The sequence below is a fragment of the Falco rusticolus genome, chromosome 1 (assembly GCF_015220075.1).
Source record: "Falco rusticolus isolate bFalRus1 chromosome 1, bFalRus1.pri, whole genome shotgun sequence".
NCBI classification, from domain to species: domain Eukaryota; kingdom Metazoa; phylum Chordata; class Aves; order Falconiformes; family Falconidae; genus Falco; species Falco rusticolus.
This window is the reverse complement of record NC_051187.1, coordinates 36,064,184-36,084,385: the sequence shown is the minus strand read 5'-3', so window position 1 is coordinate 36,084,385 and position 20,202 is coordinate 36,064,184. Positions and strand designations below refer to the sequence as shown.

General features: G+C 51.3%; 1 protein-coding gene across 2 annotated transcripts in view; it reads right to left on the bottom strand.

The window, feature by feature from the left end:
- The window catches only part of RBM19 (RNA binding motif protein 19), a 70,267-nt gene extending 58,246 nt beyond the window's left edge, over positions 1–12,021 (bottom strand). For both annotated transcript variants that reach the window (XM_037388651.1, XM_037388736.1), the window contains exons 1-16: positions 11,892–12,021; positions 10,883–11,065; positions 10,194–10,325; positions 9,917–9,955; positions 9,164–9,371; positions 7,772–8,040; positions 7,233–7,307; positions 6,887–6,965; positions 6,087–6,158; positions 5,331–5,531; positions 4,370–4,500; positions 3,853–3,974; positions 2,988–3,084; positions 2,448–2,558; positions 1,752–1,952; positions 1,133–1,250 (exon numbers count right to left, since the gene is read on the bottom strand). In XM_037388651.1, the coding sequence (XP_037244548.1) occupies positions 1,133–1,250; positions 1,752–1,952; positions 2,448–2,558; positions 2,988–3,084; positions 3,853–3,974; positions 4,370–4,500; positions 5,331–5,531; positions 6,087–6,158; positions 6,887–6,965; positions 7,233–7,307; positions 7,772–8,040; positions 9,164–9,371; positions 9,917–9,955; positions 10,194–10,325; positions 10,883–11,065; positions 11,892–11,927 (2,074 nt within the window). In that variant the 5' untranslated portion in view covers positions 11,928–12,021. The remainder of the gene's footprint in view (positions 1–1,132; positions 1,251–1,751; positions 1,953–2,447; positions 2,559–2,987; positions 3,085–3,852; positions 3,975–4,369; positions 4,501–5,330; positions 5,532–6,086; positions 6,159–6,886; positions 6,966–7,232; positions 7,308–7,771; positions 8,041–9,163; positions 9,372–9,916; positions 9,956–10,193; positions 10,326–10,882; positions 11,066–11,891) is intronic.
- Positions 12,022–20,202: the final 8,181 nt, after the last annotated feature.

Below are 20,202 nucleotides of genomic sequence, written 5' to 3'. Positions count from 1 at the left end.
CAGAGTTCGCACTCTGTGACCCACAAACCACACTCAGGTCAACAGCAGCACACAGTATTTTGTACAAATCTTGTTGTGGGATTCTGCAAAGACAAATCCGTAAAAAGAAAACCAAATAATCAAGCTGCAATTCAGCAGTCAGCATAACAGCTTCTTCTGGGGCACCAACCTTAGTACTGTACAGCTGCTCAGGGGGCACATCATCTGGCATTTGCGGTTGGCCTTACCAAGGAGAAAGGCTTTGCCAACTGCATTTTGACTCTCTCCATCCATATACCCATTCATCCATTTCCCTCTTCCCAACTCTTAACGTGGTTTAATAATTTCCACTGTACTTAACACAATGAAGAGGCCTCAAAGCTACTGAGCTTTTGCACACGCGGGAGGGTGGGGAGATACCTGTTGGATCCTGCACTGAAGTGGAGGCTGCAGTGGGACTAGGCCCTTGTTAGACATCAGAGAATACACACAAGCGTGCTCTCTCGCTTTCTCTCATGCATTGACTCATCAGCTCCTTTCCTCGCTAGACCGCTTGTCTTTTAGAGCGGCTTCATCCCCTACAGCACAGCTGACTGTGCTCAGACGGGGTAAACTATGTACCTCCCTTTGACATCAGCAGCCCCCGCAGTGATTTTTCTAGGCTTATTTTTCCCTCATTCTGTACGAGGAGAGCTTGCACTGGGCCAGGGGTGTGCAGAAGTCCCCCCGGCTCCATCCCAAGAGCTGTCCTTGCACAGCACGTAACAGCACACATGCTCAGGTCAGGCCCAGCTTACAGAGAACAGCTACTGCTCACCCAACAGCTGCTGCCAAGACCAGACTAGACCAAAAATCTCTTCCCAGAGCCTGTGTTTGTTAGCCCAGTCCAAACTGAGCCTGTGCACTGCAAGCAGCACTTCACTGCCCACGCTGCACCCAGGAGGCAAGGGAAGCAGGGGCAGGAACAAGCACAGTGCTTGTGTGACGTGATTAACTAACGCACCACAGACAGGGTGACACTAAGGGCTGTGCAGACAACTTCATTGGGTTGGTTTCATCCCCAAAGGGTCAGGAATATCAGCATTGCTGCTTTATGCATAAAGGAGCAACGGAACAACCAGAGATCTCTCTGTCCCAAAGTCGAAGTTCTTACCAGGTACCAGCCTTGTTTTGCCCTCCTTTTCTGGAGCCTCAAGGGTTTTTTTCTGAGGGGCTGGGCTGAAGAAGACACCCATGGGAGCCCATTCCAGATACAATGGCACAGAATGAAACTGTAAAGAGAACACAGGAGAGAAAGGAAGGTGGAGGGCAAGAAAAAGCTCTGCTCTCAGCTTTATTTTGCTTTCACTCCGTAATGGAAAACAACAGTGGAAAAGCTGAGCAACTTTTTTCAGATGGCTAAACTCTTTCACCGAAGGACAGTCTGCATCCAGCCTCACACTGGACCACAATCTACCATGGACCGCTCCTGTATTGCAAAAGGTAAAAGAAACCCTCTCCAGGCCACCGAGATTTTTCTAGAAACATCACAGCTCCCTCCTCCAGCCATCTCCTGCAGGCTGAGAGCCCTACTCAGCCACTGCTGCACTAGGATGCACCAGACATCTCCCTAAACCCAAGGGATCAAGGGCAGCAGCAGTGGCTCTGGGATAACTCACTTTCCTCAAAAGTCCTCTGCCCCTCATATTTGTAGCAAGCACTCCTTTCTGCAGCTTCACAACTAGCCAAGATCCACACTCTCCAGGCAGCAGCCCACCCCTTGCCACACTCACCTTGGAGTAGGCCAGCCTGGTGAACGCTTGCTTTGCCTCAGTTGGCTCCAGGAACTCCACAATGGCCGTGATGCCTCCTTCTGGCAGCAGCACCCGGCCCAGGCTCCCGTGTTTGCCAAAGACATCCTCCAGCTCCGCTACACTTGTGCTGGCTGGGAGGTTCTTTACCAGGATCACTGTTTTACTCCGTTCACCAGCCGCCTGCCATGTTCAGCGGGGAAAGAAAGGGGAGATGGGATTTAAAAAAGCAAAACCTAGTATCTTACCAACTAAAGATGATCTAACACACTGTGCCCTCTCACTCCACTTCATCCCTTTCCAGGATCCAAGAGGGCCAACAGCCACTTGGAAAACACTTTGTATAAGATTCACCCCCCCAGTACAAGCTCCCTGTTCCACAAATGCTCATGTATGGAGGTTTCAGCTCCACATCCACCCTGGTACAGACACAGGACTCCTCCTCTGCCCACAGCAAGCTGACTGTCATACTGGAAGACATCATACTATGTATTTCAACCATCCCGAGGGTAGCTGCATTTTCAAATAGACAGAATACTTCCTAACCCATGTGAGGGTTCGATCCCGCAAAACACTGAGGACTTAACTACTAATTTCAAAGAAAGCTGAGGACACTAAGATTAGATCATCACATAGAAGAGGTAGGTCCACGTAGCTGCCGCCAGTTGGGCATCTCACCTGACTGAAGGAATCCAGGCTGACTCCGTTTTCAATGAGGAACTGGCGAATTTCCTGGACCAGCTCAGTTTCTCCCAGAGCAACCCTCACTGCCACACTGTCTTTACTCTCCTGCAAGAACATCAGTCACCTGTTATTCCTGCTGCTCTCAGAAGCAGATGCAAAGGGAATTTGGCAGAAACCTTGAAGGTGAAATGCTCCAGCTCCCTCTGAGGCTGCTGGGAGTTTTGCCATTGGAGTCAGAGTGCTTCCCAAAGCAAAATGAAATTTCCAGGAAGGATCTGAACTTTAGGATATAAATTTCCATCAGCTTCTAGTTATGTAGAAATGCAAAATTCAGCCATAGAAAAGCAGAGTGGGAAGGAAGGCTGGGAGTGTCACTGTCCTCCAGTGACAAAGGGATTGTTCGGCTCAGATCCCACAGGGAAGCTACAGCACCACAGAAGCTTTTGCTGCACAAAAAGATCAGGAAGGCCCTGGGCACAAGGAAGCAGATAGGAAAGTGATTTCCCACCCTAGCTGATCAATAACCCAACTCACATGATCCAGCACTTGGCTTTTGGAAGCATTGTACTTCTGAGCAATGGCATCAGCCACGGCATTTGTCCCCACAAACAATGTGTTCCAGTTGTGAGAGCTGGGAAGAGAAAGAAGAGCCAGGTTCAGAGTCACGCGGTCCCTTCTTCCACTGGTGTCTCTCTATTCAACAGTCCCGGGTAAAAAACAGCTTTGAATGACACCATTAGCAGCCAGAGTGCAGAGTTAGAGCGAAAGAAGAGTAGAATGTTCTTAGAGAAGGGACAGGATGAGGGAGATGTGACTGGAGAGTAAACAGAAAGGCAGCTTAGCTCTTCTTCCCTAGAGAACCTAGGTCACAGCTCTGCAGTTACAGCTGGAAGCTCAGATGTTGGCTCAGAGGAACACACGCTTTTTCAATTGGTTTCCTAAAAGCACAAAGCCCAAGCAAGCAAGGCTGTGCTCCTTTCCCTTCAAGTTTGAAAATATCAGCCACTACTTTCAAATTAATCTGTCACATAGAAAGAAAAAGTTCCTACAAGTTTTAGAAATACAGGTGGCCAAGTAGAAAGACCCAACTGATCTGAAACCACTACCCTGAAGAATTACAGCATCAGACCAACTTACTAGACACCAGAGAAATAAAAATCATACTCAAAGCTGTTCAAACCCATGTTTTTCTCAAGTTATGCTGTTCACTGAACTATTAGAGCTACTAACACAGAGGAATCAAGTAGGTAAGAGAGATAAAGGCAAGAGAGCTAGACAGCAGATGCTTTCTTGACTCTGGTAATTTATACAGCCCTCACAAAGACCCCACATGCATTCCTGCCACCTGGAAATTTGGCAGGTTGTGTTTGTCTTGCTCCACTACAAGACATCTCTGTACCTGGTACTCTTGGCTTTATCCTTGGCCTCTTTCTGCTTTTTGTAGGAGGAAGTCTCTTCTGCATCTACATCTTCAATTTTTTCCTTTTTGATTGTGGATGGTAAAAGATGCATCATTCTACCCTAGAAGAAAAGAAGAAGAGGTCCAGCAGCTCCAAAATAACCTACAGACGTTCATGAACTAAGCAGAGTGGAGGAGATTTTCTGGCACCTTTACTTATCAAGCAGGACTTCCTAAGTGGAAGGAGGGAACCTTCCTTCCCAAAAGAGACGTTACTGCAAGTCAGAGTAGCTACACAATGTGAGATACTGAGACTCCACTTCTAGTTCAGATTTTGGTACCTGCAAGGCTGTTCAAATCAGGCTACTCTACCAAAAGTACCAGTGTTCCCATACAGCAAGGTAAAAGAAACTAAACCTTTCCAGCCAAGGACAGAAGCAAACACTTGGTCACATTATTAACAAACAGGCTCACCAGCTGCAATCCAATACCACAGGAAAACCATCAGTCACTGTACCTGGAACACTTGCCCATCCATTTCTGTGTAGGCCTTCACCGCATGCTCAGGAATCATATAGGTGATGAATGCAAACCCTTTGGGTTTCTTGGTCAGTCTGTCTATAGGGAAATGGATCTCCGAGAGGGGTCCTGCAAAAGGCAAGGCTTTACCATGACAGATGTCCTGCACAGCCATCATACACTCTGAACTGGCACCTCCTGGCCAAAACCGGGGAGGAGGGGAGCCAGGGAGGGCAGAGCAGCCCTGGATATTGCAGAGGGTGTGTGGTGAGCCACCAGCCTGAGTGAGGAGCAGCTGACTGCAGACTGACAAGGCAGGTCCAGCAAAAGCACCCCAAGTCCAGCTGTGCACCACGTGACTTTGACACACAACACAAATCAGGCAAGTTCTGAGCAGCTGCATTTACTTTCAGTCAGAAATAAAGATTTCCACAACCTAACACTGTGTTCCCCCGCAGGATACTCTAACGCCAAGACAACTTTAAATTTGTTTAACTTTGAGCTAGAAAAGGGAAGCTTCAAACTCCCACTCGACATGCCAAACACGAGCATGAATTTGGGGTGTACCTCAGAGATTCACCTCTTACCTATTGTATCCAGCAATCTCCTGCATGCATTTCATGCAGCAGGTGCTTTTGGTTATCTTTTCCTCCTCCCCATGCCACTAGGACTCAGAGCCTTCACTGACTGGCAAGAGTTTTTACCATTGCATCCGAGATGTGACAAGAGGGGCGAGGGCAGATGCACGCAGCAGTATGTGCTTCGAGCAAAGAAGCACGGAGCCAGCATCATTACAAAGCTGAGCAGCCACAGCAGGCAACAAAGGCAATGGGAGTCAGTCCACATTCAAGATGTGTTGGACACACAGCTTTGTCCATTCACACCCAGCAAGAAAACCTCCATGTGCATGAAGGAACGACGTAGCCCTACAAATCCCAAGCAGATAAGCAAATACTTACCGTACTTGGAGAAGATCTTCTCCAAGTCCTCCTCAGTGCTAGTAAAAGGAAGATTCCTGACAAAGAGTCTCCCCGATTCAGACAAGTCCTCCTCTTCTTCATCATCCCTCTTCCTTCTTTGCCATGTGTGCTTATCAGGTTTTGCCGTAACAGTTTCTTTTGTGGTATTCCTGCATCGGAATACCTCAACGCATCGCCCACCTAATCCACACACACAGAGGCACATTAGATGCTTCCCAAGGCCATGGGCAATCAATATCAATGCACAAAGAGCCTGGGCTTACAGCAGCAACAGAGCTCCAGCCTTTCTGCCTGTGCCAACCTAGTCCACAGGCTTCCAAGTAGATATTCCCATTCTACACAGGATTATTGCAAATATAATGTTAGTAGGTACACTAAGGGTTAGGCCAAGAACAGGTTTCAAACACAGGCTTACAGGATCGTTTGTACAAATCCCCTGTACTATCCCAACCAGATTTGAACAGTATCATTTTTATACCAAGAGTAAGATACACTTCAAGCACATGACAAAAACTGAGAGCCAAAAAGCAACACGCACAGCTCAGTCACTCGCCAATTCTATGCCGTTCCTGACACGGCACCTGGTTTATCCCACATCAGCTGAGCACAGGAAATCACCCCCACCATCTGCCTGAGAAAAACTGAAACAGGAGATACTTCTGCAGTGAACACTTCAGCAGCTGAGCACCCTGCCATCAACATCAGCCAGAACAAGAAGGAACAAATAGCCCTTACCTATGTATTCTTTCTTTCGCTTCAAGGCTCTCTGCACTTCTGCTTCACTCTTCAAGTCAACAAAGATATAACCTTGGAGGAAGGAAAGGTTCAACTGAGCATCATGTGGGGACTAATTGGCTAATTAAGGGTAAATTGGGCTTTCTTTAATATAGATTCCTATAGATAAAGCATTCAGCTCCCATTGAAGTTTCAATCCAGCCTGAAAATGGCCATGTCAGACTGGAAGGCTGCCTTTTAAAAGCTTATTCTCTACATGTGAACCAAAGAAGCCTGACTTAACAGCTGAAGTAGGCTTTCACAGGTGTCTCCAAGAGCAAATAAAAGCGCATCCGCTGTTAGGCTACGAAAGGAAAACAGCACATAGCCAAGTTCCCTGCCAGCTCTGATGACCAGCAACACACTCCTCCTGATGGGCACCTCCAGTAGCCACAGCCTGTCAGGAGAGCCACCTTGGCTAAGGACGGCTCTGCAGCCAATACGCACTGGTCAGCAAAGTCCCTAGGTGCTGTTGCAGCTATCCCAGAGGAAGAGACTTTTCGTTAGTGTGGTTTGGGATATTTAGGAAAGTTCCAGAGACACATCAAAGAAAAGGCTCCTGCTGCTACTCCTAAGGGAGCACAGCCAACATAACTCTGCCCGCGGCATCGTATGGACAGCAACTAGGGCAGGTGAGCTGCAAAGTCATAGAAAGGTCTGTAAGAACCAGGACATGAGCCACCAATTTGGAATTGCAGATGAAGAGAGCAGAGGTGTGACCGAGAGGTCCTCTAACTCCCACTTCCACATACAGACATTACCTGTATTTTTCCCCTGGGCATTTTTTCCTATCCGGATTGCCACTGGCTTCAAAGGCAAGAAGAATTCACGAACTTTTTGCTGCAGGAAGAATTAGAATTAAGTAAGTTCTCAGATACAGGAAGAAGCAGGTTTCAGACTTAGGTTGTTTCTGTACTTGATAAAAAGAATACACCATGTGCAACACACAACGTATCTGCACAAAGCCAGTTCAAAAGTTCCTCCAAGCACCCGCACAACCCTCAAAACAGCTCCATAAGTGAAGATAGAAGCCTTTGCAAAGATCACACCACATTACACCTGAGAACACCCTTGAGCCTCCCTTCCCAGCTTGGTAACAAAGCTTGCCTCAGTGATGTTCAAGGGGGCACCACGAAGTTTCACTGTGTATGGTGTACTGGCTTCTGCTGTGCTGCCTTGATTCTGCACAGAGATGGGAGAGGGAAAAAAAAAAAAAAAAAGGCAAGCTGAGTGAAAAATAACAAAAAAACCCATAGCAGAACAAGCCAGTCTTCTCCAACAAACAGGAGGCTGAAGAGCGGAAGAGAATATCAAGAGATTCTTGCAGCTGCCTCAGGCTAGGCAGGAAGTGCCAGGTTTGGCTCGGATACTCAAACCCAGTCACTAAAAACTGATTTCTGCAGAACAGCGTTTCCTGCACACAGAGACTGACACAGGAAAAACAGAAAAGCCTCCGAGAAGTGCATTAGCAGCACCTGTTTGGAAGTCCCATCTCTGGGAATTCAAGAAATACTCACAGGAGATCCAGCAAACTAGTTTAATGGCTCCAGCCCAGTGAGCCAAGAAAGCTGGTACCTACAGAGTCCCACAGCTTTCCAGCTTTCAGCTCCTGCTTTAGATAAGACAAAAGTCGAATTCAGCTATACCTCTAGAGTGGGCCCTTTTTTCTTCTTCTCCACTGTTCTCTCTTGCTGTGTTTGTTGGGCTTTTGGCTTCCCCCTTTTATCTGTGCAGGTGCTGATGGTTTCTGCAGTGCCCAGATCTTCCTCATTCTCACTTTCCTCTTCTGTCTCCTCACTATCTGTTTCTTCCTCTGTACTGGATGGTGAGGACGAATCCTTGACTACTTTAGATTTCAAGTAATCCATATCCGAGAGGTCTTTGCTGGTAGCTGCCTTCTTACCTCCTTTCTTTGCTGTTGGAGAGACCAGAGAAGTTTTGCACACAGATGCTGCTGCACTCTCCTCAGCCAGGTAAAAGCTGAGAACTGACACAACCATGAGAACCACACCTCCTTCTCCTTTACCCTTTCCATGGAAAGGAAAAGTTTGAGAATAGCAGAGCAGTTTCATCTCAGCACTTCCAGACTGACAGTCTGGATCACTGTTTTTCAAAGCAACAGTTCACATATAGAACAATTCAGAAAGGAGCTTGAGGAATTCCATGGCAAAGTATTTTGACTCCATTTTAATGAAATACTTTAAGTAGACCCCGGAGAAGATTTTCGATTGTTTAGTTTAGTTTTGCAGGGAAAAGAACAGAGGAAGCAGTTTCTCCTCAACACCCCTCTACCAAAGATCAACTGATCACACCTACATTTTAACCCAAGGAAAGATGAGAAGCAGCAGAGAAAATGCCATTCACAGCCATAGGACAGCATAAGGAAATACCACATAGAGAGGAGAAAAGCTTCAAAACCACATTAGTTACTGGTGCAGGGAGACTGGATTCTAACACAACATACACCAAACTGCAGCCCAGATTTCTCAGTCTTCTAAGTTAACCCACTGCTCCACTAGGATACCGTTTTCCTTTCAGGATCCAGGACACTGAACTCTGCCCCTTCTCATCAAATCTGACAGGGTGCAAGGACACACCGTTTACAGAAATGTGCATCAAAGGCAGACCAGACAAGTTCACAGACAACAGCTATAGGTTACTAAAAACGGTTTCTCTTTAGAAACCACATCCAGCTCTGGAAACCCTGGAGATGAAAGAAGCTGCAGGCTAGGACAGCATTTAAGGGAAAAATGCAGATGTTTGCCCTGTTACTCTTGCCTAGACATTGACTTAAGGACCCAGGGGAAAGCACAAATGCCATCCCCTTAATATCAGAAACTGCATTTCCCACATTACCACAAATTTGGGAAAACAACCATAAATCCACAGCACACAGAATGAATCCCATGCTTGAGAAACCACCTTCCTGATTACACTGTCTCCATTTGTAGGCAAGACTCAGAGCTGGGTCCTATCAGCACACCTGCTCTCATTCACCATGACAAAGACAAGCAAAGGGCGATAGTTCATTTCAGTACCTTCAGTTTCCTCCTCATCTTCAGAGGGTTCATTCCCATCCTCACTCAGCTCCTCAGACTCATCTGAATCAAAGTTGAGATAATCAGCTGCTGGCTTTGCTTTTCCCTTCTTGGGCTCCTCTGCCAAAGTGTCATTAGCCCAAGTGGCCACTTGAGACCGTTTCTGGTGAACTACCAAAAACTCCTGGAATGTTTCATCTTGTTCCAACTGTTGGGAAAGAAATAAGCACACAAGCTGTGAAGAACTAGCAGCAAGTCTGAATTTAAAGATATCATCTAATTCCCAGCAACATAAAAAAAATCCCTTAAGGGGAGTTCGCTTCACAGTAATAAGGTGAGCACTTAATGTGACTAAAGTCTTCTCGAGATCTCTCAGTCTTACTGTTTCTGTTTTGTAACTGATGTTTAGAAAGCACTTTAAAGAAGGAAACAAACATTAACAAGAAAAAAAATTATACAAGTTAAACATGACAAACTCACATAGGGTTAAAAAGCAGAGTTGTTCAAACAGGATTGTCCTGGACACAGTGCATGGTCACACAGGAGTAGCTGACAACTAAAAAATTGGTCTTCAGTGTTGGGATTGTTCAAATAATGGTTTTTTATAGTAGAATCTGACTGTCACTGAGTTGGTTAAATCATATACCTTGCCTGAATGAAAGCATGGGAAACAGTACAGAAAATACCTATTCAGCTCTTGCTTTTAATACAAACTAGCAACAATATAGGGATTGCAATTCAACCTCAACTCACCTCCTTTAAGTTTTCCACAGGATCTTTCTTCTTTTTATCCTAGGGAAGAAAAAATCATATTTTTTTTTTAGAAAGGCTCATTAGAAGCATAGCCAAGATAATTTCAGGTAACCTAACGGCACAGGGAACACAGATCCTAAGGCAGAAAATACCAGAACTAGGACTCCCAACAGCCACTGTCCCAGCTACTCTGTCCTTTTCTCCACACACCAGGCTACCCTTCTCGCCGCCAAGTCACTGACATACACCAGAGCCTCCAGGAACAAGCAAGACTCACTTTTTTTGTGCCTGCAGGAGCTGCACTTGCCATGGGTTTCTTGGTCTGTTTTTCTGGGGTAGGGACCTTCTGAGAGTGTTTACTCCATGCTTTGGGTTTTGAAGGGTCACCAAAAGACTTGCATAACTCAACCTGAAAATAATCAGATCTTTAATTAAACATATGCTTCTGTTAACTGCTGGATAAGCCTCCATCAGGAACCTTTCTTATAACCTTGACAGGATGGAGGGGGCATGTGCAGGATAAGAACAGGCACCTTCATACAGACATTCATTTTAAAAGCAGAGAGCCACATATTCACTCAACATGGGGAACAGTTTGTTGTGCTCATTTAAGCACAGTTCTCCTGTTTTATCATGAATTGTTCTCTGTCAGAACAAGATGGATGACTTGAAATGAAAAAAATGAGCTTAAGTTCAAAATGTTAGATTATGACAGCTCAAAATCTTAACACCGCTGTTCCAGCCAGCACTGAATTCACTGCTAGTGCACAAACACAGCCCATGGGAATCAAGTACCTGCTTGAGACACCAGCAATGAGGCCTGCTACCAGGCTTTGCTATTTTGCTGCAGGGGACTTAATCTTTAGACTTTCTTGGCCCCCAGCTATTGACCCCTAAGACCACCAAAATCTCCAATGACAAACTTTCTTAAGAATCAAAAGGAGGTATTTTTAAAGATCAACTCACTGTGATTCTGGAAGTGTCTATAAAACTTCTGTTGAAATGGTTCAGGGCTGTCTGAGCTTCATCTTCAGACTTGTAGCCAATGAAACCAAATTTCCGGAACTTGCCATCCTTGGTGAACTTCAAGCAACAATCTGTCAGCGTACCAAAGGCAGCAAACAATTTCCGAAAGCGATCTTCCTTCATCTGGGAAGCGCAGAAGGACAGCAGGAAGGCAAATCAGAAATGTAATACAGTTAGAGCCACGCTTTGTGGACAAGTCCAAAACAAAACATTTTCTATCAACAGGCTTCCAAAGTGCTGTAGGAACCACACAGTCTCACAGCAACACGAACAAAAACCCAACACATGAGCCACCGAACCCTTTCATCTCCCCAAGAACCCCCACATGTGCAGATCTCCACCTGTAGTACCCCTGCAGCTCAAGGGGGCACCCAGCTCTCGGGGAGCCCAGGGCCTGCCACAGTGAAGCCCCCAGTTCAACCCCAGGCCCGGTGGGACCTCACGGGGGACCCAGGTGGCAGCAAAGCAGCACAGCGAGCACCTGCACCCACCTCCCTGACAGCGAGCGAAGGGCCGGGGCCCCGACAAGCGCCGCTCCCCCGGCCTGAGGGGCTGCCAGCTCCCTTCCCTGCGGCTCTCCCCCAGCCCATGCCCCACACTGCCCGCTCCCCGCCAGGGCGGCCCCCTGAGCTCTCCTGGGGCACCCCCTGCCCAAAGGCCCCCACCATCCTACCCCCAAGGGAGCCTCCCCGCTCTCCCACAAGGACCCCCGCCCCAGCACACCTCCAGGACCCCTCAGAGTCCCTCTCCCCAGCACATCTTCGGACCCCGACCGGAGGACCCTCTCTCCCTAGAATCTCCCCGCTCCCCCGCGTCCCCACCACACGGCGGACCCCCTCCCCTCCTGGGCCTCCCCCCGCTCAGGAGCCCGCGTCCCCCCTCAGACCCAGCTCCAGAGCCGGCAGTCCCCCTCCACCCCGCAGACACCGCACCCATGCGACGGGCTCACCCCGTTGGGAAGGTTCTTCACGATAAGCCGCGACATGGCAGCGACAGCAGACAGGCGCCACACGGCACAAGGCGAGGCCCCGCCGCGCTCAGCGCCGCACACGCCGTCCCGCGGGCGCCGCCATCTTCCCGCCGAGTCACGTGGGCGAAGGACTGCGCTGCGCAGGCGCCAGAGGCGGGGCCTGGCAAAGGCCTTAGCAACCGGCCCCTAGCAACGGCGCGCGGGACACCGGGGAGCATCAACGGAGCATCGAGGGGGCAGGCACCGGCAGCGTATGGGGGGGCGGGGGGAAACGCGGAGGGGACTGGGGACCCGGCCGCATGCGGGGAGAGCCGGCAGCGCCGTCCCGGGGGTCACCGCGACCCCCCGCCAGCCCCTGTCAGCCCCGCCCCGGTGATGCTGCGTGCCCCCCCGCCTCCGCATCAGCGGGGACCCCTGCTGCCCACCCCCGGCTGTCTCCGAGGCGTGCGGCTGCAGCCCCGCGGGCCGGCCGCGCTGCTCCGTGGGGCCGGAGGAGGGAGCTCCGCGCCCGCCGCTGCACGGCAGCGCCCACCCGAGCAGGACCCCCGCGGGGGCTATGGAGGGGTTGGGGGTGATACGGGGGGACGCCGCAGCGTGCCTCGCCGCCCTGCTGTCCCACCCAAAGCCCCCGCGGCAGGAGCAGGGAGGGAAGGGTGACAGGGCTGAGCAAAAGCGGCCTCTCCCCGAGGAACAGCTGAACACCACAAACAGTGGATGCTGGGTTGCAGAAGCTCCAGCGGACAAAAGAGGCCAAAGATGATGGAAGATAAATTCCTTGAGGGTTATTAAACACCGGAGGTTCTCTCCTACCTGGACATCTGTTGCTGGAGGGCAAGCGTACTGTGGAAAAGTGGGACTCCTACCCTTCAAGCATCCCCTCTTCCTCACAGCCCTTCAGTCCAGCTCTGCCCATTTCACATGAGGGGCAGTGACCTGGACCTGAAATCTGACTTTACACCTTTCTCCCCAGAGGAAGATGCTCAGGACAGCTCTCAGCTTCAGCACAGCTCTCACTAGTTTTTCACCCTCATTTGGCTCCACACCAGGGATGCAGGCTGCCCCCACCCAGAGCAAGCCACCCTGGCACTGAGGTCTTACACCCCACAAACAGCTTGGGCAGGGACACCATCTCCTAATGCCCTTCTGAGGCTGGCTCTGCCCGTCCCAAAGGCTCAAAGAGCAGGGAACACATGGCCACAAGCTCTTTGATGGAGGCAGCCCTAAACCCAGCCACACCACTGCTACATCCCAGTGTCCTGGCGGGAATGGGATGCGGGCTTGTTAACTGGAGAGCCTAGCCGGAGCCCATGCTCTCCCCCCAGGTAAGCAGCAAGGGAAACACATTTTGCAGGGAAGGAGAGCTGAGGCAACGGCCAGGCTCAGTGCATGGGAAACAGGAGAGAGCAGGATGCTGCTGGGTCTGTCACCTGGTGCCTTGCTCAAAGGGAAAATGTCCAGCACAAACCCCTCTCACCCCACAGCCCCGACTGAAGGTACCCAGAAGGAGATGCTCCTGCTTCTGCTCACCTGGCCCTTCAGAGGGGTCTCTGTGTGGTGTCACGGTACCAAGGACCAAGCTCCCTCCCCCTCTTGCCCTCTTCTCCTGCCTCGTCCTTGGCCAGGCTGTCAGGCCCATCACTTGGGATGAAGGCTAGCACTGACAGGGCTGCACTCACACCATCACTAACACATCCAGACCTTGCCCTTGTCACTCCTATCCTCTCCAAGACACTTACTCTCTCTCCCCTCATCTTCTCCTCACATGCTGCTTGTAGCCAGCAGCAGTGCCCAGCTCCTGCCCACACAGCACTGTCCATGCCTGTTCCTGCCTCCTAACAAGGCACCACTGGGACAGAGACACACCTTGGCCTTGGCCAGCCATCCTGCTCTTGACAGGTCCTCATCTCCAGCCACAGCTTCACCTGGGGCTGCAGTTTCTCTCCTATTAGCCTCTCCTGCATTCAGGGTTGATTTTCCCCAGGTGAGAGCTTGGCCCCAGTGCTCAGCACTGTTGAAGGTGCCTGGGACTAGAAAGAGCCAGTTCACTGAGGCCTGGGAGAAAGGTATTTAAGTGAGCCAGGCTCTGGACCACTACTCAAGTTGACTCTTATCCAAGACTCACCTAAAAAGCCTCCGTTTCCACGTGGAGATGTGGGTTTTGCAGAGTCCATGGAGATGCTCAGCTTTGCTAGCCTCACTTCTTTGAAAACAGCATATTTTAGCCCTCCCTAAATGCAGAGATTCAATACAGAAGCACAAGCTTTACTAATAGTGATTTTAGATTTGATTTCCGTTGTGGTTTCTGCTCCCCAGGGTGGGTCAGGGGTTTAAGTTTACGAGTGTGAGAATTAGAATGTTCTTTTTTATGGAAAACTGGAGATTTTGGGGGCATCAGAGAGGTAAAAGAGTTTCTCCTTCAGCAGGTGGTTCTGCTGTGCTGTGGAAGGCCCTTCCCCAAAGTGGAGTTGTTTCTGATCAGATACCCCAGCCCTGGGCAGACAAGAGGGAAACTGAGGTCCTGTCTGGAGAAAGCTCAAAGGAGGTATTGGAAAGCAGATCCTAGAGCTTGAATATCTGTCCTGAAGATCATCCTTAACCCTCCTGCTGCTGGCACATGGCATGGGCAGGGGATAGACCAGCCACTGTACAGTCAGCTTGGATGGTTCACTGGGTGCAGGTCGAACACCCCGTGCTCCAAAGCAGAGACTGGGGAAGAGACTGAATAAATTGTTGGTTTGTCTGTGGGGGGAGAGGGTTTCCCTATGGAAACTATTGTCTCTGATGATGTTAGTGTGAGATATTCCTGCTCCTGTGCCACTGAATGTACCTGCAGCAGTGCCAGACCTGCTCCTGGCTTGGTATCCCCAGCAGTGGTGGGACAGATGCAGGCAGCCGCGCTGGGTGGGGAAGCAAAGGCAAAAACAACTGTGCTCAGGTTTTGTTTCTTAAACTGGCTTATAACAACAAGAGGCAGAGGGTAACTGGGAGGTGACATGCCTGGCAAAGGTGACACGACATCAACCCACAGCCAGGGTGCCATCCAGAGAGAGCAGCAGGTTTGCCCTCCTGTCCCCTCCAGTTAGCTCCATGCTGGGGTGTCCACCAGGCTGGTGGCAGGGTCCGGGTGATGACTTTCCCTTCACCCTCCCTGCTCCAAATCCCCATCCCCCTCGGCAGAGAGGGGCACCCAATGCTCTGTCAGCCCCACTGCCGAGAGGAGGGGGAAGACGTGGTCCCTCCGTGAGCTCCATCCAGTCAACCTGTCACAACATGTTAGGTGGCCAGCTTGTCAGCCAGCCGGACAGGGGGTTGCACAGCGCCAAAGAGCAGGGGTCACCTTGCTGTAAAATGGTATTACGGGCTGCCTGCAGCCAAGCAGCTGAACTTTGGAAAGCAGGGTTAGGGCAAGGGACTGCGGTGTCGGGGGCATCTCTCAGTGGGGAGAGGCAGATGTGGGCGGAGGGGCAAAGGGTCCCCGACATTGTGCTCTGGGAGGTGAATGCACTGGGGGTAAAGTGCTGTTGAGGAGAGAAAGAAAGAAGCTGCTGCAGATCCTGTCTATCCCTAGGTATGGCGAGAGAGAGGTCAGATGCAAAGCCTACTGCGGCCTTTGGAGAGATGCTTCTCTTGGTCTACAGCTCCCACAGTGTCCAAAGGAGCATCAGAGGTTTCTCCCCAATTTCCCCAGGTGCCAGAGCACAGCCTGTCACTCCTGCCACCCCGGGCAGGCAGAGCTGTGACCCCAAGACAGGACGGCTGCTGTGATGAGGCAACCTGCCCTGGACCACCCGGGGCTGGAGGCAGGCGCTGCCAGCCCTGTCCCAGAAGGGCGAGTGCAGCCCCAGGAGCCCCTCATGCCTGTCTGAGTGGGAGCACCCCGGCCCCCGCTGGATGCTGGTGAGGTGAGCAGGGAAAGTAAGAGCCATTTGAGCTGGGATCACCCTTGCTGGGACAGGATCCCTCACACCAGGCAGCCGTTCTGGCACTTGCAGGATGCTGCTGAGCACGTCTGGGGAGGTTCTGAGCATACCCAGACCTGTCCGTGGCAGTAAGCACTAGAGATGCTCAGTTCCCTTAACACTCAGACCTTGACTCCCTCCCTTTTCTTTTAGATATGGATAATGAGCAAAATTCAGCCTTGGGGGACTACTGCAGAGGGCTGTAACCCGGCTGAGGACCTTCTTTAGTTGATTAAATTAACCTGCAGATACCAGCAAGGACAAGGATGAATGTGACCTGGCCACACTCACCACCTGATCTTGGTGTGCTGGCACCCACAAAAGCAGTCTGCTTATGTGGGTAATGTTATATCAACAGCATCATTGGAAATGCTGTCAGAACCTCCCCAGTTTTTGTGCTGGAGATGTTAGCTTTTGGGAGCAGAGATGGCTGGACCCTCCTCGTTTGAGCAAATTGTCCTGCCCAGACCTAGAGAAAAGAAATAAAAGGCTGCCTTTAATGATATAGCTGGTGCTTGCCAATGTGGTGTCCGATACATCTGCCCCGCCGTGTGTTGCACGACAAGATGGAGCCAAAGGAGGAACAGGAGGACAAACTGCCCTTCTGATGGACCTCATCCCTGGGCAGCTGGGACTCTGCCCAGGCTGGTCTGCCCGACCCTGTGCTAGAGGGAGAGGATGCTTTCGTCCTTGCCTGGCAGATGCGATTGCTGCAGTGTCACCGTGGACAGAAAATCTGGCTTTCGACCAGATAACCCCTCACCTGAACCTGCTGCCTCAGCTAAGGAAACAGTCTGCAAGCACGGCCCGTGGCCCTGCTCTCTGCCCTCTTTGTGTCTGTGGTTTTGAGGTGGAGATTGTGTCTTTTCAAAGCCTTAAAGCTAAACTGTAATACTGAGTAACAAGCAGATGGGGGTGCGGACAAGGAAGGGCAGAAGAGATTTTCCCCATCCTGTCTCCAACCACAAATGAGCTGCTGATGCCAGCTAGGCTTGCCATGCAGAGGAACTCAGAAAGAACTTGGAAATCCAGATAGTCCAAGTCCTTTGCAATACAGGAGCTGGGGAGCAGAGGTAAATCATACGCATGAACAATAAATCATCTGTCAACACAATTAATAGGACAACACTCACCCTGGAGAGCAGCCACTAACCAGAGCGGGTCTCAGGCTTCTTGCTTTGAAGCAGCTGATGCTGCTGGCTGGCAGAGCTGGAGGAGATGGTCCATGAGAGCAAACCCCTCGTGGCATCACCCTGCCCATGGGCTGGTGAGGAACTTCACCACCAGCCCACGTGTCTCCAAGCAACACATCTCTCTAGCAGAGCTATCCACGCTCCTCCAGAGGGGACTGTGTGGACCTTAGTATTGAGCACACACAGGGTGCTGAGATCCGAGTGGGCTTAAAAGAAAGGTTTGTCCAGTCTCCCTCCTGACCCTACCTAAAGCCATAGGAGATGTTGGCTGTGCTCTGCTGCAGCTGCATCCAGCCCAGGCAAATGCTGTCACCCACCAATGACGCAGTTTCCTCCAGATGATGGATAAGGTCTAACTCCTTCCCCAAGCCAGCCCTTCAGCATCCCTCTTTTAGACTCACAACAGACTCACCATCAGCCTTCCTGACTGGGATGCCTGGGACCCTCCATGAAAAGACCAGGCAGAGGGATTTTGCCTGCCGCTGTACCTTGCCTGGTCTCTCCTCCATCCATCACCCCTTCTACCTCCTTCACTTTCCTTTGTATTTCTGTATTTTTGGGTGTGTTTGTGTGTGTAAATGGACTCAGGGGAGGGTCCAGGCAACAGCTGCCTTTGATCAGTGCAACATGTGGGAGATGGAGCACTTCAGGAATGCCGACTCCTGATCAAAGGTGGGAACACAGTGACAGCCAGGACTTGGCAAAAAACCATCCCTGCTAATCCCTGCTGGGGAGCTGGGGGGTCGGATCAGCGACCCACACAGGCAGGCCAGCCCTCAGCCCATCGAAGGGAGTGATCCGTGCCCTGCTGCAGGGTGGGGGGCAGGAGAGTAACTCCTGTCTGCCCCACAGGGCTCTGTCCTGAGCAGGACAACACCCTCTCTGCAACATGGCAAGCAATGGGATTTCCACCTCTTCTTTTCCTTTCCGTGGTTTCATCCCTGCTCCTACATGCTGAACAACCCTGCCTGCCCCTACCAGCATCTTCACCAGCCTGGCACACGCCAAACCCTGCAGCTGCCCCTTGGAGAGGGTGCTGAAGGAATGTGGGTCAGTGACACCCTAACACTTTATCTTTTCTGTAAAGATAAGGTGAGGGTTGAAAGGTTGCTTGCTATAAAAACAGCTGGGAGGAAAAGGGAAGACAAATTAGCCCCCCCCGATAGACATGCGGGGCTCAGGGACAGCAAGGACACAGCTCACAGCCACCCCTCCATCCCAGGTGCTCAGTGGCAGCATGCAGGACAGCCCCATTTTGGGCTGAGCCACGGCACTGAGCCTGTCCAATGTTACCTTACCCCACAGATGCTCTTATTTCCTGGTGGGCTCTCCTGATAACCCCAGTGGGAAGCCAGGAAGACCACCCCTGCACAGAGCAGGTGGACTCGGGTGAGGCATTGGGTGAGGGTGAGCTCAGCCCGCTGGGCATTCCCCCAGTCTACCACCATGCTTAGCTCTTCATGGGAACCGGGTCAATGTTTTCACCCTGGCAAAGGCTCTTCCCAACCTCAGCGAACACCCCGACACTCTGCCAGCAGAAATAAACCCACCCCACGTGCCTGATGCTTCCTGCACCCTCTTGTCCTCACCCTCCACACACCTTCCTCCACCTCATTGCTATTTAGGTGTTGCTTGGCTTGGCTGAGGCTCCTCTGTCATGTTAAAAAGGGAAGCTTTTAAAAAGGGCCGATAAGGTTTACTCCCCCAGGGTCACCCCATCTCCCTAGGCAGGGTCACAGGTCGCTTCCTCAGAGCTGCGTTGCCTGATAATGAGTCAATCAAGGCCGGGGTTATGGAGACAGGATTTATCAGCAGACCCTGGGAAAATAAAGACGAAAATGTCTGCTTGTGCACCAGGCTGTGGGATCTGGCAGAGATGAGCCTCTCATGTGGATGGAGGGCTTTGGGCTTAAAGGCTGATGGGGCCGGCACAGAGGAAAGGGAGGGGGGCATGTGGGAGGTAAAGAGCAGCAGGAGCTGACCAGCAGCTCGGGGGTTAAGCTCCCAGCTCTCCAGGGAGGGGATGCTCTGTGCTGTGATGCTGTTGACTGTCTCCACAGCAAGTCAAAGGCTTGTGGAGGGGCTGCCATGTCAAGTGGGGATGGCTGAGATGTCCTGCTCCAGACCAGGACAGGTGGCAGCCAGGGAACTGGGAGCCCAGCCCCAGTTCTGCACTGGTGGGACAAGGCAGTGCTGTGCCCCCTGTGTCAGACCTGCTTTATTGTCCCGGCTTGTGCCAGCGTGATGTGGGGCTGGGGGGTGCTGGCTCTTCCTGGGGGACAAGTGAAACTGAAGACCCCTGGGAAAGATTTGCATGAAAAAACATGAAAACCCAGCAAGGGGAAGCAAGGCAGAAGGCATGATCAGCACTGCCACATCCCCACAGACATAGTCACATCATACAAGTCCCAGCCCAAAGGATTTACCTGCCAAAATACCCCACATACCAAAAAGTGCTTTTTTCCCCCCGCCTGGTAACAAACCAAAGACCTGCAGCCTGTCTACAGCCACGCATGCACGGTCCTGCAGCTCGGCATGGAAACTGAAGAGAAGAAGGGGAAACTGAGGCACGGAGAGGGGCAAACCTAGTGACACAGCCCCCCTCCTTGCTGTACGTGGCCTGTTTTTGCTCCAGCAGTAGGAGCAACCCAAGGACCATGCCAAGATGCTCACTTTTGTGTAGGTTACGGGGGTGGCTGGGGGCTTCCCGAGCTGCAGAAACCGCCCTCAGTGCAGGGATGCAGCTGCCCATCCCATCCCAAACAGGCAAACCAAAGCTGGCACCTGGGCACAGACAGGTGGAGAGAGGATTTAGGAGAGCGGAGAGGCAGCAGCAAGGGGCAGGGGCTACGGGAAGGGAGAGGAAAGCATGGGGCACCACTCAAGCTTCTCTGAGGCAGCATGGGGTGACAGGCCACCGGTGACACACTGGGAGAGCCGCACACAGCAAACACATCAACGGGCAGCACGGGAAGGGCAAGACATGATGAGAGATGCATGAGGCCAGGGGACAGCCCAGACCAAGGACTTGCTACCTACCCAGGGTGAACTCCCTCCTCAGCCTCTCCTCTACCACATGCATCTTGCAAACACTTTTCCCTATCAGAGAGGCTTAGCAGGGTGAATATTGAAAGCACC